This window comes from Bos mutus, chromosome 21, assembly GCF_027580195.1.
Source record: "Bos mutus isolate GX-2022 chromosome 21, NWIPB_WYAK_1.1, whole genome shotgun sequence".
Lineage (NCBI taxonomy): Eukaryota > Metazoa > Chordata > Mammalia > Artiodactyla > Bovidae > Bos > Bos mutus.
Genome location: NC_091637.1, coordinates 15,233,645 through 15,253,353, shown reverse-complemented (window position 1 = coordinate 15,253,353; position 19,709 = coordinate 15,233,645). Strand labels below are relative to the sequence as shown.

Genomic DNA, 19,709 nt, shown 5'->3' with positions numbered 1-19,709 from the left:
GTTATGCCACTGAAACCATGAGTAAACAAACCAGCTGTAGGGATCACCATGGGAGTTTCAGACTTTACAGCACATCATAAATCTCATTGCCCTTATCTTGGCCATGAGTCAGAGCCAGACCTCTAGGTGTCCCAGACAGAAAGACAGGTCTTTTCCAGTCCTGGTTGTAAATCAACTTGAAGACAAGGTGGCCTGTTCAGAGTCATTATATCAAAAAGACATCCACGTTTTGGAAGGTCGTGAGTTTGACCTCTGCCAATAACCAGCCTCATCCCCTTCTGATTCTTTGTGTGATGCTCGGTCCGCTGCTCCCCCTCCAACCATCTTCCATCACCCCAACCGTCTGCTTATTCTAGGGCAGCCAAGTTTGCCCCCCACCCTCTTTCTTGCCATCACCTTGCCAGAGTTCTTGCTGTGGCCTTTCTCTGGCCCCTGCCTTATTCTACCACTTAACTTGTGTCCACCTATTTATTTCAGCTATATTTGAGTGTTTTTGAAACAGAGGACTGGGCTGGGCTTATTTAATCTCTATGCCCTCTTCCCATACTCACTGACATATAGATAATGGGGTTGAGCAAATTTCTGCATGAAGATTGTGGTTTCTTTTCTTGATTTTATGTCAGCTACTCCCATCTCAGCTTCTAATTCTCAGCCATGTGCTCAGTCACTCAGTTGTGTCCAACTCCTTGAAACCTCATGGACTGTAGCCCGCCAGGCTCCTCTGTCCATGGGATTTCCCAGGCAAGAATACTGGAGTGGGTTGCCATTTCCTCCTCCAGGGAATCTTCCCAGCCTAGGGATCGAACCTGAGTCTCCTGCTTCTCCTGAATTGGCAGATTCTTTACCGTGGAGCCAAAATACTCTACAGTTAATAAGCTCTATTTGTGATTTTCCTGGACCAGTCCTGGGTGTCATCAGGCACATTGTTCCACTGTCTGGACATGAACACAGTGGCAGCCACACACTGGGCTGTGGTGGAGTGGAGGAGGGGTTGCGAGTCTCATGGGTAGTGGTCACGGCTGAGATGCTCATGGTCCTCAGGAGAGCTGTCCGAGGTGTCACACCTCTACAGCTTTAGCCCAGATGACACGTCTTCTCACCTGCACTGAGAGATACAAAAGGAAATCTCTGCTTTTCTAAGATGGCTCTAGTGTCAGGGGATGTGAACAAGGCAATGTTAGGATTCTCACAGCATCCTCAAGGAGTATTTCTTAAAGCCTCTTGCTATCAGCCTGAGAGGCGATTAAGGGACACGCCAGGTACCCCTTTGCCCCAGGGCTAGTCTGAGCCCTGGGCAGAAACCTCACTGGTATCCTGAATGTTTTCTGTTACTGTTGCTTCCACCATGACTGTACACCTGTCTTCTACTCACCAAAGACATGGCCAGGGATCTGGGGCCTGGGTATCCTTACCAGCTCAGAATATTGCCTTGTGGCTTGAGCTTGGTTTTGCATCACCACCTAGGATGATGGAGTCTCTGGGCTTCCTTGCAGGGTCTTTAATTTCCCATAAGTATGGCTGGAGAAAGAACCTCTTCCTGGGATTAGACCTTATCTATGTGCTTCCCCAGTGGCTCAGTGGTAAAGAATCCACTTGCCAGTGGGGAGACCTGGGTTCAATTCCTGATCCGGGAAGATCCCGCATGCCGTGGAGTAACTGAGCTCATGCCCCACAACTATTGAGCCTGTGCTCTAGAGCCTGGAAGCCACAACTGCGGAAGCCTGCACACCCTAGAGCCTGCGCTCCACAACCAAAGAAGCCACTGTAATGAGACGTCTGTGCACCACGGCTGGAGAGTAGCCCCCACTCACCACAGCTAGAGAAAAGCCTGCATAGCAATGAAGACCCAACACAGACCCCCAAAAAGATTGTGAATGACTATTAAAATATCTATTAAAAATACCTTATCCTTACGCTACGCTACTGTAACAAGTGTCCCTGTCCCTCTAACTCTCCAATCCACCTGCAGACCCTACCTCTGGGTCTCTTGGCCACATCCTGATCCTAGACCTTCCAAGACAGATGATTCTGCTCTTCCATGGGGTTGTGGCTTCTCTATAGCCGAAGGACCAAGCATGAATGATTGCATCGCATCCTTAGGCGGAGCGACACGTGCCTCCAGCCCTGGTGCCCTTGTGTAGTATTGATGCATCTTTTCTCATGGACGGCTCCATCACTGGGTTTCCCTGGTGTCTCAGACAGTAAAGAATCCACCTGCATGTGCGAGACCTGGGTTCGACCCCTGGTTTAGGAAGATCCCTGGAGGATGGCATGGCAACCCACTCCAGTATTCTTGCCTGGGAGAATCCGCATGGACAGAGGAGCCTGGCAGGCTATAGTCCATGGGCTCACAGAGAGTTGGACATGACTGAGCGGCTAAGCACACTCCATCATTTGGGGCACACAATTCATCATTTGATGAATCACCCAAATATAAACCTGGATTTCTTCCATCAGATATTGGAACAGTTTACTTAGATATAAAATTGTGGGACCTCTCAGGTGGTCCAATGGTTAAGGGTCTGCCTGCCAATGCAGGGCACATGGGTTTGATTCCTGGTCTGGTCAGATTCCCATATGCTGTGGGGCAAGTAGGCCTGTGCACAACTATTGAAGCCTGTGCCCCACCCCCCAGGTTGTGCTCTGCAGCAAGAGAAGCCATTGCAGTGAGAGGCCCGCCCACTGCACCTAGAGAGCGACCCCTAGACCTTCAACTCCTTGCAACTAGAGAAAAACATTGTTTCCAAATGTCTTAGTGACCTTTTGGAGAGTTTCAATTTTCAGCAGACTGTTAACCTACTTCCCTTCAGTAGGGCAAGTTAACCTACTTCCAAAGATTCATTCACTTGAGTTTATCTGACACATAAAGTACTGGGGCTTCCCAGGCAGCACTAGTGGTAAAGAACCCCGCCTGCCAGTTCAGGAGACGTAAGAGATGTGGGTTTGATCCCTGGGTGGGGAAGATCCCCTGGAGGAGGAAATGGCAACCCATGCCAGTATTCTTGCTCGGAAAGTTCTGTGGACTGAAGGAGCCTGGTGGGGGTTGTAGAGTTCTATGGACTGAAGGAGCTGTAGCCCAGGGGGTTGCAGAGTCGGACAGGACTGAGCACTTGCACACAAAGAAGCAGGAGAGTTCACTACAGTGACTGCCAGGTTGGTTTCCACTAGACCAATTGTTAAAGCCAAACTTTTTCCGTGCTAAGCACTTCGACTCAAGAGAAAGGATTTACTCATCCCAGAAGTTTCCAAGCATTCAGATGTCATATAAACAAAACACTTGGCCAACTTACCCAAGGCATCTGGTTTAATAGGGGTATGCGCATAGGTATCTTGATGTTCTTCCATGCCTTAGTAGCAAAGTGAGACTTCTCCTGGGGATTCCCTTATATGTTCAATCTTTATCACAGCTACCACTGACTTCCAGACCCTCGTCCAAGAGAACATTACCCTTCAGGAAAGTATATTGGTTGAATAATAAAGTGGAATGGCAATGGTTCCATTTGGAGAGGCTGATTTTTATTCCTTCAAAGCATATGCATGCAGTCAAATAAATATTGGAGTGGTTTCAGAAAAAGGGAGCTCAGAATTTTCCTTGGATATTAATGCATTTAATTTCAATGCATTCAAGCAAAAAAAAAAAAAGAGAGAGAGAGAGAGAAATGCCTTCGCTGTTCTTGGTTAATTGCTAAATAAAGAAGATTATTCTGCAGGGGGCTCTTCTTTCCCATCACATTTAAGCCAGCACAATCTGATTGTTTGTTTCCTCAGCCTGCTGCCTCTGGGGCTGAGGGTATATTCTGTCGGTGTGAAGAGCACCTCTAGAGACAAACATTGAACCAATAAATACATCGGAGCAAATGGACATAAGTTCTATAAAAGAATGGTGGTAGGGTGTGGAAGGACTGGCAGAGATGACAGAATTTCCTTTGGAACAGAACAGGAGCCAGCAAGCTGTGACTTGTGGGCTACACTCAATCCCCTACATATGACCCTTCAAACTGTGAACTTTCAGAGATGTGAATATGCTTTCCATCGTCATCAGGCACGAGTGACATGGCAGCTTGCCCTCCGTCTCCTGTTGCTGACCACCCTTCGGCTCTGCCCTCTCCCACCTCTTCTCCCTCCTCCATCACTAACTCTTTGGGCCTGGTCACCTGATGCCAGCCCGCAGGCGCCAGCTGTTGTGCTGCACTACTTTACTTTTCAAGTACTGTGCTGTAAGAGCACAAATGTTTTCTTTATCTCTGTGTTTCTTATGTGTTACTAGTGTGAGAAGCATTATAAACCTATTACAGTACAGTTTGTATAGCTGACTGTGTTAGTTGATACCTAGGCTAACTTGGTTGAACTTGTGAACAAATTGGATTTATGAACATGCTTGCGAAACGGTACTTGTTTGAATGTAGAGGACTTGTATTTTTTGTTTTTACGTTTTTAAAGGATTATAAAGAAAGAAAAGAATAAGCATATGTCACAGAGACCACAAGACATCTGTAAAGTAAATTATTTGCAAGTAAAATATTTATTCTTTGACCCTTTAGAGAGAAAGTTTGATGAGTCCCAGTTTGGAACATCAGGCTTGCCTCTCTTAGGACATGATGTTTAATCTGGGAACTTTAGAAAGAGAATTGGGGCAGAGGAGAAGTCCCCTGCCAAAGTCTTGTTAGAATAAACTTGAAAAAACTTTTGTCCTAAAAAACATTTTATTGGAATCTGGCTTCCTTTCCAGGTGAGGAGACAGGGATGTACAGTTAAAGGGCATGCTACTATAAATAAGTTTCTTCTGCTTGTCTTGATCCTTTCTGCAAATTCTGATATTTGGTTGGTTTGATTTTAAAATATCACTGACCTGTTGTCATTTTTCCAATCCCATGGCTCTCTCAGTTCCCAGCCCCATTCTAAGCTGGACTGCTCATAGCAACAACAGCAATTTTGATCACTTATGCATTTATTTTTTTAAGTTTGTGTTTGAATAGTTTTGGGGAGGGAGTATAATTGCCTTACAATGATGTGTTAGTCTCTGCTGTACAGTGAAGTGAGTCGGCTATAGGTATGTGTCTGTATATATCCCCTTCCTCTTGGACCGCCTCCCACCACCTGCCTCTCACCCCACCCCTCTAGGTCATCACAGCGCATGGGGCTGAGGCGCCCTGTGCTTTGTAGCAGCTCCCCACTAGCTGGCTATTTGGCACATGGTAGTGTATATATGCAAGGAGATCCAACCAGTCCATTCTGAAGGAGATCAACCTTGGGATTTCTTTGGAAGGAATGATGCTAAAGCTGAAACTCCAGTACTTTGACCACCTCATGTGAAGAGTTGACTCATTGGAAAAGACCCTGATGCTGGGAGGGATTGGGGGCAGGAGGAGAAGGGGACGACAGAGGATGAGATGGCTGGATGGCATCACTGACTCGATGGACGTGAGTCTGAGTGAACTCCAGGAGTTGGTGGTGGACAGGGAGGCCTAGCATGCTGCGATTCATGGGGTCGCAAAGAGTTGGACATGACTGAGCAACTGATCTGATCTGATCTGAGTGTATATATGTCAATGCTACTCTCCCCTCCCCCCACCCCATGTCATCTGGACAGAAAAGAAATAAGGAAACACAAGCTTTAAATGACACAATAGACCAGATATATTTAACTGGTGTTTACAGGTAATGCATCACTTTTGAGTCAGGCATCCTGTTACATATTTGCAACCCACTGTCTTACAAAATCCTCATAACTCTGCGAGATAACTCTGTGTCTGAATTTTACAAAGAAGGCGCAGTGGTCAGAGAAGCTGAGTGCAGTGCCTGTGGTTATGCTGCTGGTCGTCCATGGAGCCAGGACTACGACATGACCAGCTGAAGTGTCATGTGTGAAGACTGGGCTCTTCCTTTTATGGGAACTTACCAGCATGGGCTCCTCCCTCTTCCAAGGAAGCCTAGTCCATTTTATTTGCCAGTTGCAAGCCCTCCTTACTCACCGCACCCCTCTCCTTTCACTTCCATCCCCCCTACTCTGAAAGTAGCAATCTTTTTTGTTTGTTTTAATATTTATTTATTTGGCTGTGGCATGTGGGTTCTTTAGTTGCAGCACATGGGATCTAGTTCCCCAGACCAGGGATCAAACCCGGACCCACTGCTGTGGGATCGTGGAGTCTTAGCCACTGGACCACCAGGGAAGTCTTTGCAATCATGGTTTTTAATTATCTCAAAAGCTCAGTGTTATTAGGGGTGACATTGCCTTAAAATGCCACTGAGCTTGTTGAAGGAGGGTAGACTTCTTATTAACAGCTTTCTAACTAGTCCCTTATCAGCTTCATGCTAAAGTAATTTTTGATAACTCCAATGCACTCTAATTTTCCAGATTTATTGTCTTAACTTCTTCTGTGGAAGACAGATTTTTAAATGAGTTTAACAGCAGAGCCATTTCAGAGGCATTGTGAATTTTCTATTTTTCTTCTCCTTGGATAAGTTCATCTTTTTTCCTTTCTTCCTTTTCATGGCCTCCCAAGACAGCGCAGGGAAGAACTTCTACCTTCCTAGGTTCGGTGACAGGGAGCCCTTGATTTAAACTAACAAAAGACAGATTAGCAAGAGAAATACAAACAGACTTCATTACCATGCACAATGCATATACTTGTGAGTACCTCTAGGGATGGTTACAATTTAGATAGCATCTTCACAGAGAACAATACATTGTAGAGAAGGGACAAGACACAGAAAAAGGGTCTTAGGCTTCCAAGAGTGGTAAACTGTGGTAAGGTAAACATATGGAGCAAACCATTAATAATACAGAATTGTTTCAAGTGATATTTTTCCTCTTTGTCGTGTCTTGGGGTTGATAAGAGTCTCCGATGATTTAGAGTCTAAGCCTGCTGCTGCTGCTGCTAAGTCGCTTCAGTCGTGTCTGCCTCTGTGCGACCCCATAGATGGCCTGCCTGCTTTTAGGCAAATGTAGGGGAGGTCAGGGGCTTCTCTAGTGGCTCAGTGGTAGAGAATCTGCATGCAGTTCAGGAGACCCAGATTGGATCCCTGGGCTGGGAAGATCCCCTGGAGGAGGGCATGGCAACCCATTCCAGTATTCTTGCCTGGAGCATCCCATGGACAGAAGAGCCTGGCAGGCTACAGTCCATGCGGTTGCAGAGTTGGACACGACTGAAGAGACTAAGCAACAGTGGAGAACAGGGAGCTTTTTCTTTTTTTTCGAGTCTGCTCTTTCTCAGCTGTCTTCTGCTTGAAACACTCCTTGTATCAAAATGGCACATTTGGAGGCCACATATCCTGATTCCCTGCCACAGCATTCTGAGAAGCTCTTCTTGTTCTTTCGAGTTCCTTCTTTGGCTTGGACAGTGAGGTTTAGTAGCAAAAGTACCAGATTCGGGTCCAGGAGACCAGAGTGTATGCAGGGCCAGCAGAGAGCCTCCGTGAGCCCCTAGCTTTCTCTGGCACTCAGCCTCCTCACCCGGTATAGCATAGGCATTGAACTCAATGTCTAATTTCTAAGATTCATCAATTTGCCTATGTGTCTGAATCTGTCAGGGTATAGTCAGGAGACAGAAATTATGCCAGTTATTGGAACAGAGAGAATTTAATGTAAAAAAAAAAAAACTATTAATTAAGTACATATAAGTGAACTGTTTATAGAACGTATACTGAGGTAGGGATGGCAAGAAGGAGTAAATTGGAATTATGGTAACTTAGAAACTGAGAGAAAGCATTCCCATGGGGTTACAGCTCAGATCTCTGGAGAGGGGTCCTGGCTGACTGGTGCTGTGTGAGGGGAGGGGAGGCAGGATGTGGCTGGTTCTGCTTTTAATAAATTTAATAATTAATTTTATGACACATTTTAAACTTTATTTTGTCTTGGAGCCTAACCGATTAACAATGCTGTGACAGTCTCAGATGGATAGCAAATGGACTCAGCCTTACCTATTGTTTACTTCCTTAGTTTAGTGCCTCAGTCGTGCCCATGGCCTGTAGCCCGCCAGGCTCCTCTGTCCATGGGATTTCCTAGGCAAGGATACTGGAGTGGGGTGCCAGGGTTGCCATGCCCTTCTCAAGGGGATCTTTCCGACCCAGGGGTCGAACCTGCATTTCGGGCTTGACAGGTAGATTCTTTACTGCTGAGCCACCTGGGAAGCCCAGACATTCATATACATGTGTCCATTCTCCCCCAAGAACCATTCTCCAATGGTTCTTCTTATTGGATTCCGCTGCTGTGGAGGCGGAAGGGAACTGCTGCAGCCAGCGTGAAAAAGTGTTGCTCAGGTGAAACTTGCAGGAGCAGAAAGCATAGGTCCTTGCCCCTTCACCAGCCTTTAAGCCTCCCTCTAGTGCCCCCTACTGGCAGGGCTTGCAAAGCACATGTCGTTTGTGGACAATGGAGGGGCTGGAAGGGTGGCTTTGGAGCTAAGAGGGAATAGCTTAATACTTGGCTCAATGTTTATTGCTGAGATTGCAAACTGGTGGCCCAGAAGCGACGTAGGGCCACATCTGACCCATCTGTCCTGTGTGACAATCACAAACGTTTAATCATCCATTCATGTTTGTTTTTTACTTTTTCACTATTCCCCCAATATTTATTATGAAAAATTTCAAACATATATAAAGAATTTTACAATATACACTTATATACCTACTAATTAGATTCTACAATTAATATTTTAATATATTTGCTTCATTTTCTACCTCTCCACAAAACTGCCTTTTTAAAAATTATTTTTTATTTTTAAAAAGATTTTTGATCACTCTGTTTAGCACAGGGGAATGTTAGTTCCCTGGCCAGGGATGAAACTCATACCCCCTGCATTGGAAGCATGGGGTCTTAACCTCTGGACTTCCAGGGAAGTCCCAGCACAAACCTAGCTTTTAAAAATTCCAGTTATAAGATGCTTACAAAAGACATATCTAAAGCAAACAGCATAGAAAAGTTAAGAGAATTCAAAAGCCATTTGGCTTTACCCAAATAATTTTAAAATGTATGTCCACACAAAAACCCACCCACTGAAGCTTATAGCAATTTTATTCATAATTGCTCATACTTGGAAGCAACAAAGATCTCCTTCAGTAGGTGAATGGACAGGTCAACAGTGGTATAGCCATACAGTGGGATATTATTCTTTGCTTTGGGTTTGTTTTTATAATCTGACAATCTTCTTCCTGAGAAATCCACAGAATTTCATATTTCTCTTTTTATATTTTTTACAAACGAATGGGAAGGCAGCTTGGAAGTTGCATGCTCAGTTGACTGTTAGTAATCCTGTGGACTGTAGCCCGCCAGGCTCCTCTGTCCATGGGTTTTCCCAGGCAAGAATACTGGAGCAGGTTGCCATTTACTTTTCCAGGGGATCTTCCTGATCCAGGGATCAAACCTGTGTCTCCCGCATCTCCCGCATTGACAGGAGGTTCTTTACCACTGTCTCACCTGGGAAGCCCAGTTTGGAGGTTAGCTACCTCAATAATCAGTTTGCAGATGTGGTGGTCAGGCCCTTGGAGGGTGAGAGGATGTCTCTCAAATTATGCAACCAGTGAACAAGATCTTTGGGTTCTGGGGACCAGCATTCTCATTGCTACCCCTCCCTGTGTTTCCCTGAGGGTGGGTGTACACTAGCCTCTCACTACTCAGAGTGTGGTCCATGGGTCAGCAGCACCAGTCTTGCTAGAAAGGCAAAATCTTAAGCCCCAACTCAGACCTATTGAACTGAGAATCAGAATCTGATATTAAGAAGATCCCTCCGTGATTTGTGTACATAGTGAAACTGGAGAAGTGCTGAAGATAGCTTTATTGAAGTAAGAGAAAAATAGAACTTCTTTTGGACTCTGGTGTTTTTCTCTGGGGTGGGGCCAGGGTATGGGGTGTATGCATGCATGCTAAGTCACTTCAGTCGTGTCTGACTCTGTGTGACCCTATGGACAGCAGCCCACCAGGCTCCTCTGTTCATGGAATTCTCTAAGCAAGAATACTGGAGTGGGTTGCCAGTTCCTTCTCCATGGGTGTATAGATGGGTTCTTACCAAATGTCCTGACCATTTGTCTGATTCCTGTCTCCCCTTCTCCTACACTTGTAGGCCCACAGGCATGTAGACAGCACATGTGCATGCAATCATACATGTGTACGCATGTTCTCTCTCACACACACACACCCTCTGTGCCATTTATGAGCGGGCCTCGGTCTCACCTGCCCCGTTCCCGCCACGTGTCCCATGCGTGCTGCACGCTGTTCACACGGAACTCCTCGCAGGTGGTTGCCCTCGCACATCAGCTGCTGTTTCTGCCTCCCTGTCTCTGCACCTGCTGTCTGCTCCCGCCTGTGATATATCCCATCACCAAGGTGGAACCCTGACTAACTCTTTTTAAAATCTGAAATTCAATTTTATTTTATTTTTTAAATTGTTATTGCAGTATAGTTGCTTTTACAATGTGTGAGTTTCTGCTGTACAGCAACTATATATATATATATACATACACACACACACACACACACACACACACACACGTGTGTGTGTGTGCTTGGTTGCTCAGTCATGTCTGACTTTTTGTGCATCCATGAACTGTAGCCCGCCAGGCTCCTCTGTCCATGGGATTCTCCAGACAAGAATACTGGAGTGGGTTGCTATTCCCTTCTCTGAGGGATCTTTGTGACCCAGGGATCAAATCCGGGTCTCCTGTCTAGTGGCCAGTGCTGAGTCCGTGTTTGCTGTTTTGCTGCTGTTATAGGATGCATTAGGCTTTTTAAGTGTGTTGAGTACTTCAGATTGGTTCAGTTCAGTCACTCAGTCATGTCCGACTCTTTGCGACCCCATGGACTGTAGCACACCAGGCTTCCCTGTCCATCATCAGCTCCCGGAGCTTGCTCAAACTCATGTCCATTGAGTCAGTTATGCCATCCAACCATCTCATCCTCTGTCGTTCCCTTCTTCTCCCGCCTTCAATCTTTCCCAGCAATAGGGTCTTTTCCAGTGAGTTGGTTCTTCGCATCAGGTGGCCAAAGTATTGAGCTTCAGCTTCAGCATCAGGCCTTCCAATGAATATTCAGGATTGATTTCCTTTAGGATGGACTGGTTAGATCTCCTTGCTGTCCAAGGGACTCTCAAAAGTCTTCTTCAACACCACAGATCAAAAGCATCAATTCTTGGTGCTTAGCTTTCTTTATAGTCCAACTCTCACATTCATTCATACATGGCTACTGGAAAAACCATAGTTTTGACTAGATGGACCTTTTAATGTCTCTGCTTTTTAATATGCTATCGAGGTTTGTCATAGCTTTTCTTCCAAGGAGCAAGCATTTTTTAATTTCATGGCTGCAGTCACCATCTGCAGTGATTTTGGAGCCCAAAACAATAAAGTTTGTCAATGTTTTCATTGTTTCCCCATCTGTTTGCCATGAAGTGATGGGACCAGATTCCATGATCTTATTTTTCTGAATGTTGAGCTTTAAGCCAACTTTTTCACTCTACTCTTTTACTTTCATCAAGAGGCTCTTTAGGTCTTCTGTAATTTACTTTCTGCTATAAGGGTGGTGTCATCTGCATATCTGAGGTTATTGATATTTCTCCTGGCAATCTTGATTCCAGCTTGTGCTTCATCCAGTCTGGCATTTCTCAAGATGTACTCTGCATATAAGTTAAATAAGCAGGGAGACAATATACAGCCTTGACGTGCTTCTTTCCCAATTTGGAACCAGTCTGTTATTCCATGTCCAGTTCCAGTTCTAACTGTTGCTTCTTGACTTGGTACAGATTTCTCAGGAGGCAGGTTAGGTGGTCCGGTATTCCTGTCTCTTTTAGAATTTTCCACAGTTTGTTGTGATACACACAGTCAAAGGCTTTGCCATAATCAGTAAAGCAGATGTACATGTTTTTCTGGAACTCTCTTGCTTTTTCGATGATCCAGCGGATGTTGGCATGATCTCTGGTTCCTCTGCCTTTTCTAAAACCAGCTTGAACATCTGTAAGTTCACAATTTACGTACTGCTGAAGCCTGGCTTGGAGAATTTTGAGCATTACTTTGCTAGCGTGTGAGATGAGTGCATTTTTGCAGTAGTTTGAACATTCTTTGGCATTGCCTTTCTTTGGGACTGGAATGAAAACTGACCTTTTCCAGTCCTATGGCAACTGCTGAGTTTTCCAAATTTGCTGACATATTGAGTGCAGCACTTTCACAGCATCATCTTATAGGATTTGAAAGAGCTCAGCTGGAATTCCATCATCTCTACTAGCTTTGTTTGTAGTAATGTTTCCTGAGGCCCACTTGACTTCACACTCTAGGATGTCTGGCTCTAGGTGAGTGATCACACCATTGTGGTTATCTGGGTCATGAAGATCTTTTTTGTATAGTTCTTCTGTGTATTCTTGTCACCTCTTCTTAATATCTTCTGCTTCTGTTAGGTCCATACCGTTTCTGCCCTTTATTGTGCTCATCTGTGCATGAAATGTTCCCTTGGTATCTCTAATTTTCTTGAAGAGATCTCTAGTCTTTCCCATTCTATTGTTTCCCTCTATTTCTTTGCATTGATCACTGAGGAAAACTTTCTTATCTCTCCTTGCTATTCTTTGGAACTCTGCATTCAAATGGGTATATCTTTCCTTTTCTCCTTTGCCTTTACCTTCTCTTCTTTTCTCAGCTATTTGTAAAGCCTCCTCAGACAACCCTTTTGCCTTGTTGCATTTCTTTTTCTTGGGGATGGTCTTGATCACTGCCTCTTGTACAATGTCACGAACCTCTGTCCATAGTTCTTCAGGCACTCTGACTATCGATCTAGTCCCTTAAATCTATTTGTCACTTCTGCTGGGATTTGATTTAGGTCATACCTGAATGGTCTAGTGGTTTTCCCTACTTTCTTTAATCTAAGTCTGAATTTGGCAATAAGGAGTTCATGATCTGAGCCACAGTCAGCTCCTGGTCTTATTTTTGCTGACTATATAGAGCTTCTCCATCTTTGGCTGCAAAGAATATAATCAATCTGGTTTCAGTGTTGACCATCTGATGATGTCCCTGTGTAGAGTCTTCTCTTATGTTGTTGGAAGAGGGTCTTTGCTATGGCCAATGTGTTCTCTTGGCAAAACTATGTTAGCCTTTGACCTACTTTGTTTTGTACTCCAAGGCCAAGTTTGCGTGGTACTCCAGGTAGCTCTTGACTTTCTACTTTTGTATTCCAGTCCCCTATAAGGAAGAGGACATCTTTTTTGGGTGTTAGTTCTAGAAGGTCTTGTAGGTCTTCATAGAACCGTTCAACTTCATCTTCTTCAGCATTACTGGTTGAAGTATATACTTGCTACCCCATTATCTATTCCTGTATAACTCAGTGGCTTAAAGCCATTGTATCATCTGCTTTGCTCATGGAGCTGTATTTTGGGTGGGAATTCCCTCCTCCTCCCTTCCTTTATTCCCCTAAATATCTATTTATTTATTTGACTGTGTCTGGTCTTACTTGCAGCACATGGGATCTTCACTGAGGCTCATGGACCTTCTAGCCCGACTCACAGGCTTAATTGCTTGGGCCATGTGAGATCTGAGTTCCCTGACTAGAGATCAAACCTGTGTCTCCTGCATTGCAAGGTAGATTCTTAACCACTGGACAATCAGGGATTCTAAATCATTGACTCCCTTCCTCCCTTTCAATATCTCTTTCTTTATTCCAAATGTTTACTAACCAGGTATCACGAGACCAACACAAGTCATTTGTTGGCTGAACGGGATGCTGGAAATTCTAGGCAGTTGTTGTTCAGTCGCTTAGTCATGTCCTCTTTGCAACCCCATGGACTGCAGCACACCAGGCTCCCCTGTCCTTCACTACCTCCCAGAGTTTGCTCAAACTCATCATGCCCACTTGAATAGGTGATGCCATCCAGCCATCTCCTCCTTTGCCACCCCTGTCTCCTCCTGCCCACAGTCTTTCCCAGCATCTAGGCAGGGAGTTGTACTAAAATGAGGCCAACCAAACTTGGAAGCTTAGCACATACCTACCTGGGGAAAATAGTTCCCTCTCTGCTCTGGTCTAGAAGCCTGAATTACCAAGCATAAGGAATGATGTAAAACTCCCTTGTGAACTGGGCTGGTGGTGACCTCCCAGGGGTCTATCCGGGAGGGGAGAAGAAGGGCAGGGCATCTCATAAGTGGGGCTCTGGCCATGGGTGTCGTGTTAGGTAGGTTGTTTCAATCTGAGGAATTAGAACCTGGTTCTTTCCTGGGGAAGGCCTGGTCGGGCAGGGGCAGAGTTTGTGACTTTTCTGATTGGTTGGGGCATCAGATGCTGGTAGGAAACTAGCATGGACCAGGCGCAAAGCCAGTCGTGCAGACTAGTGTGCCTGGTGAGAGTAACAGGAAAGCTACGCCCGACCCAGGCACAGGATCCAATTCATTCTTTTAAAAAATATTTATTTACTTTTATTTTGCTTATTTTTGGCTGCGCTGGGTCTTTATTGCTGTGCACAGGCTTTGTCTAGTTAGCGAGTGAGGGCTACTCTCTAGTTGAGGTGTGTGGGCTTCTCACCGCGGTGGCTTCTCTTGTTGGGGAGCACAGGCTCTAGGGAGGCAGGTCAGTAGTTGCTGCACACAGGCTTAATTGCCCCGAATCATGTGGGATCTTCCCAGACCAGAGATCCAACCAGTGTCCCCTGCATTGCATGGTGGATTCTTAACCACTGGACCACCAGGGAAGCCCCCAATTCATTCTTGATAGAGATGGGTCATGGCCACAGAAGATTGTTTTAAGACAGTCTCATCAATGAGTCGGAGAAGGCAACGGCACCGCACTCCAGTACTCTTGCCTGGAAAATTCCATGGACGGAGGAGCCTGGTAGGCTGCAGTTCATGGGGTCGCTAGGAGTCGGACATGACTGAGCGACTTCACTTTCACTTTTCACTTTCATGCATTGGAGAAGGAAATGGCAACCCACTCCAGTGTTCTTGCCTGGAGAATCCCAGGAACGGGGGAGCCTGGTGGGCTGCCATCTCTGGGGTCACACGGAGTTGGACACGCCTGAAGCGACTTAGCAGCAGCAGCAGCAGCAGCATCAATGAGTAAGGCATTGAGACATAACACTCAATGGCTAAGAACTGGGAAAGATTAAGTCTGCCAGGAGCCAGATGCTGAAAGCCTTTGGCTGGTCAGGGCTGAATCAGGCAGATAAACTCAGAGTCTAGTGGGAACACTAACCAGACATCATTACAATACAGCATGACCCAGGCCTGAGCTGGGTTTGCAAGTCTTGGCTTATTTTCTCAAACACAAATGTCAATGACCTAATAAAGTGGGAGATTGCTCACTATATTTTCTAAGCTGTGGGCTGAGAAACTGGTAAAATAGCAGTGGAGAAAAACCCTGAGCCCAGGAGCATAGGCGCAGCAGTTTCCCCTAGACGTCCCCACATCTGACTCACTGCAGGTCTTTGCCCAAGTGTCCCGGTTCCCGAGGGACCTCCGAACCGTCTTGTTTGGAAGCGTCACCTCCCACTCTGATTCTCCCTGTCTCTGCCTCCGTGTTATTTTTCTCTGTATCACTTTCAGTAACCCACTTACTGTATATTTCATTCACTCACTTATCATCTCTTTCCCCAGCTAGAATGTAAGGGCCACGAAGGCAGGGATTTTCATACATTTGTCTCCTGCTGTATTCCCAGTAATGAAAACATGGGCTAAGTCACTTCAGTCATGTCCGACTCTTTGTGACCCCATGGACTGTAGCCTGCCAGGCTCCTCTGTCCATGGGATTTCCCAGGCAAGAGTACTGGAGTGGGTTGCCATGCCCTCCTCCAGGGGATCTTCCTGACCAGGGATCGAACCTGAGTTTCTTATTTTTTTGCATTGACAGGTGGGTTCTTTACCACTAGCACCACCAAATAGCACTTAACTAATAACAGGCATTGAATGAATGCTTGTAGACTCATAGGCATGGTTCCTTGATTGATGTCATATATGGAAGGGAAAAAGGAAATGGCTTATTTCATGGCTTTGAGTTGTGTGGAGGTGAAAAATGATGAGGCGTGTGAGTGAAGGAAATCCTAGTTAGTGAAAACCATTGGCAGCATCAAAGTTATCTTCTTTTCATCTCATAAATAAAATAATAAAAGAAGGAAACCTGCCACCGGGAAGGTAAAGCAGAGCGTAGTTCCATTGCTCCTTTTGGGGACCTCCCTTCAAGTTGATTAAACAGCTAATGAAGATTTTGGCTGTACGGGGGCCCTTCCCAGCACACATCTGCCTAAATAAAGCATCCACGGGTCAGGAGAAGCTTCCTTTCCATGAAAGATAAATGATCTTCTTCATCTGATTTACAGTCAAGGTTGAGCAAAAGGACACTTAACTAATTTGTATTCAGGATTTCCACTGTATGAAAGACGTTCTCCAGAATTTCCTTCTTGGGTTTAGTATATAATGTATCAATATATTCTTAGCAACAGTCGTTGATAAATAGTAAGTATTCAGTTTTTAGTTGGAAAGAATTATCTGTGTGCTTCTAGAGATCTGCCACCTCTTTGAGGATGCTGGGTTCATTGGAATTCCATAAATGTGTCTACAACAGTGTATTTATATTACTATATCTTAAGGTAACCGATGGGGCTTCCCCGGTGGCTCAGTGGTAAAGAATCCGCCTGCCAATGCAGGAGACCTGGGTTGGATTCCTGGGTGGGGAAAATCCCCTGGAGGAGGAAATGGCAAACCACTCCAGTATGCTCGCCTGGAGAATCCCATGGACAGAGGAGCCTGGCGGGCTACAGTTCATGGGGTCACAAAGAGTCGGACACGACTGAGCGACTAAACCACCACCAGGTAACTGATTGTATTACAAAGCACGTAGTAGTTACGCCTGTTGGAGAAAGGCTAGCTCATGGCTGCTCTCTTCTACATTCTCCTGAGAAATCTCAACATTTAAAGTAATTACAGTCCAATTTAAAAAAATCTGAACATTGGCTGTGGCTTGGAAAAGGCCCTTCTTGGGTGTTTACTAAAATAAACTGTCTTGTTGGTAGTTGCTCTTATCAGTCTCTTCTTTGCCCTCCCAATGGTCCCCATACCTGCCTCACCACACTTTTTCCTGGGAAATTTGTCTTTAAGCATAACCCCGCAGGTAAGGACATTTGAGGCACTGCCACTTTTTTGTTTAAAAATAAAAATGACAGAATTTCCTTCAGCTGCACATTACGCATTTCAAAGAAAGGTACGTCAAACCCAGTTCTGGTTGATCTATTTTAGCACGTGTACATATGTGTCAACCTGGTGAGGCTGTTATTTTCTGAATAGCGTTCCTCAGAAGTCGCATTTGTCCAACATGTCTAATTTGCTGCCGACATCTGTCACACTCCACCTTTTATGTCTGTGACACAGAATTTCTAGGATGCATTAAGATGGGCATCAGGTTTTCTAAAACACCGCATGGTCTCTAATCTCTTGTCTCCTCTCTCCACCCTCCCCTCTCTCTTTCTCTTCCTCACAGGGCTGATAGTCTACCTAGGAATGATGGGGGGAGCCTTCGTCCTGGGGGGCCTGGCTGATAAGCTGGGGAGGAAGCGAGTCCTCAGCATCTCCCTGGCCATCAATGCTTCCTTTGCCTCCCTCTCCTCCTTCGTACAGGGATATGGAGCTTTCCTCTTCTGCAGACTCATCTCAGGCATAGGGTACGTAATCACAGAGGTTCAGCCGGCCCCTCCTGCCATCCATCCATCCTGGTACCTTGCCTCTGAGTGGTCCTCCAGAAAACCTTGAACTGAATTCTGCTTTTTAATTTCTGGCTGTACCTCACGGCATGCGGTGCCTTATTCCCCAACCAGGAGTTGAACCCATGCCTCCTGCAATGGAAGGCAGAGTCTTAACCACTGGACCACCAGGGAAGTTCTTGGATTCTTGTGTGACTTCCACGATCCCGTGTTAAGGTTGAATCTTAGGAAGGGGTTAGGTTGCAGAATCAGTGTATAAGGTCAAAAGAACCTAACGCTGCCTTAGGCTGGTCTTTGGAATTTACTGGGTTGTTTCACCACTTGGCCCAAGGGCGGGACGCGGCAATTGGGTTCCTGGTCTGACTGTTTTTAGTGTCTGACTTGGTTCTTCCTTTCTGGCATTTTCTCTCTGCAGTATTGGGGGTGCTCTGCCCATCGTGTTTGCCTATTTTTCTGAGTTCTTGTCCCGGGAGAAGCGAGGAGAGCATCTCAGTTGGCTGGGCATCTTCTGGATGACTGGTGGCATCTATGCATCTGCCATGGCCTGGAGCATCATCCCGCACTATGGTGAGTGCAGAAAGCTTCAAAGGGCCGAGGGGCCTTTGTTCCGAGACACCTGCATCCGAACAGCATTTCCTGTCCTCAGCCTTAATCCCACATTCTCATACACAGTTCCTGAGTACAACCTTGATCTTTCTAAAGAACTTCCAGCACTGGAGACATATTGCTAATCTCAGTACACGTCTGTCTGGAAATAATACAGTCTACCCTCCCTCTTCTCCCCCCTCCTTCTCTCCTTTCCTCTCTTTTATTTGAAGGGATTTTGACTTTCATCTCCAGCCCTCCTCCTCACAGCAAATTAGGCTCCATTCCCTTCTCCAGGGGATCTTCCTGACCTAGAGATCGAACCTGGGTCTCCTGCATTGCAGGTGGATTCTTTATCATCTGAGCCACCCAGGAAGCCCTTTAAGGCAAACTTCATCTCCAGTTCTCCTCCTCACAATGAATTCGGCTCAGTAACTCCTTTTTATAGATGGTGTAGCAGAGGCCCAGAAGTTGGTGACTCGGCCAGATTGATGACTTGGCCTTGGCATGACCTTGAATCCTGACGCCCCCTCCCTCGCAGCGCAGTGCTCTCATGCATTTTCCATTTTACTTCCTGCTGTCCCTCTTTTGGTTGCAGACATGGAGCAGCCCTTACAGACAAGGTCTTGGTTTCAGCTGAGACAATTTTATTATCTTGGTTAATTGTGAAAACTGGATTTTCTGGACAGAGACTTGGCAACATTAACTTTCACTATTGGATTTTATTAAGAGTAAAGTAGGGAGAAGGCAGCAGTTTTGAATTTGATTATGCCTTTGGAGTATTCTGGGTAATGCCATTAACATCCTTCAAAATTATTTTTGGCAAACTACAGATTATGGGTGTAGGCTTTGCCATCATCTAGAATCCTGCAGACCATAGGGAAGAGCAGACAACTGCCCCTGAAGTTAGCCAACACTTCTCCACCCATTCGCCTCCATGGGGCATGTGTGTGCGTGTGTGTGTGTGTGTGTGTGTGCGTTTATTAAAGTACAGTTTGTTTGCAATGTTGTGTTACTTTCAGGTGTACAGGATTGTGTCAGTTACTCTTTTTCAGATTCTTTCCCCATATAGTTTATTACAAAATATAGAGAATGGTTCCTATGCTATATAGTAGGTTCTTGCTGCTGCTGCTGCTGCTGCTAAGTTGCTTCAGTCGTGTTCGACTCTGGGTGACCCCATAGATGGCAGCCCATAAGGCTCTGCCGTCCCTGGGGTTCTCCAGGCAAGAACACTGGAGTGGGTTGCCATTTCCTTCTCCAATGCATGAAAGTGAAAGTGAAAGTGAAGTCCCTCAGTTGTGTCTGACTCTTCGTGACCCCATGGAGATGATGTGGGTTTGATCCCTGGGTGGGGAAAATAGCCTGGAGGAGGGCATAACAACCCACTCCAGTATTCTTGCCTGGAGAATCCTATGGACAGAGGAGCCCGGTGGGCTACAGTCCATAGGGTTGCAAAGAGTCAGACACAACTGAAGCAAT

General features: G+C 45.7%; 1 protein-coding gene across 1 annotated transcript in view; it reads left to right on the top strand.

Moving 5' to 3' along the window:
- Positions 1-19,709, top strand: part of SV2B (synaptic vesicle glycoprotein 2B) — a 242,503-nt gene that overhangs the window by 165,153 nt on the left and 57,641 nt on the right. The window contains exons 3-4 of the mRNA XM_070358807.1: positions 17,426-17,606; positions 18,061-18,212. Coding sequence (XP_070214908.1) covers positions 17,426-17,606; positions 18,061-18,212 — 333 coding nt within the window. The remainder of the gene's footprint in view (positions 1-17,425; positions 17,607-18,060; positions 18,213-19,709) is intronic.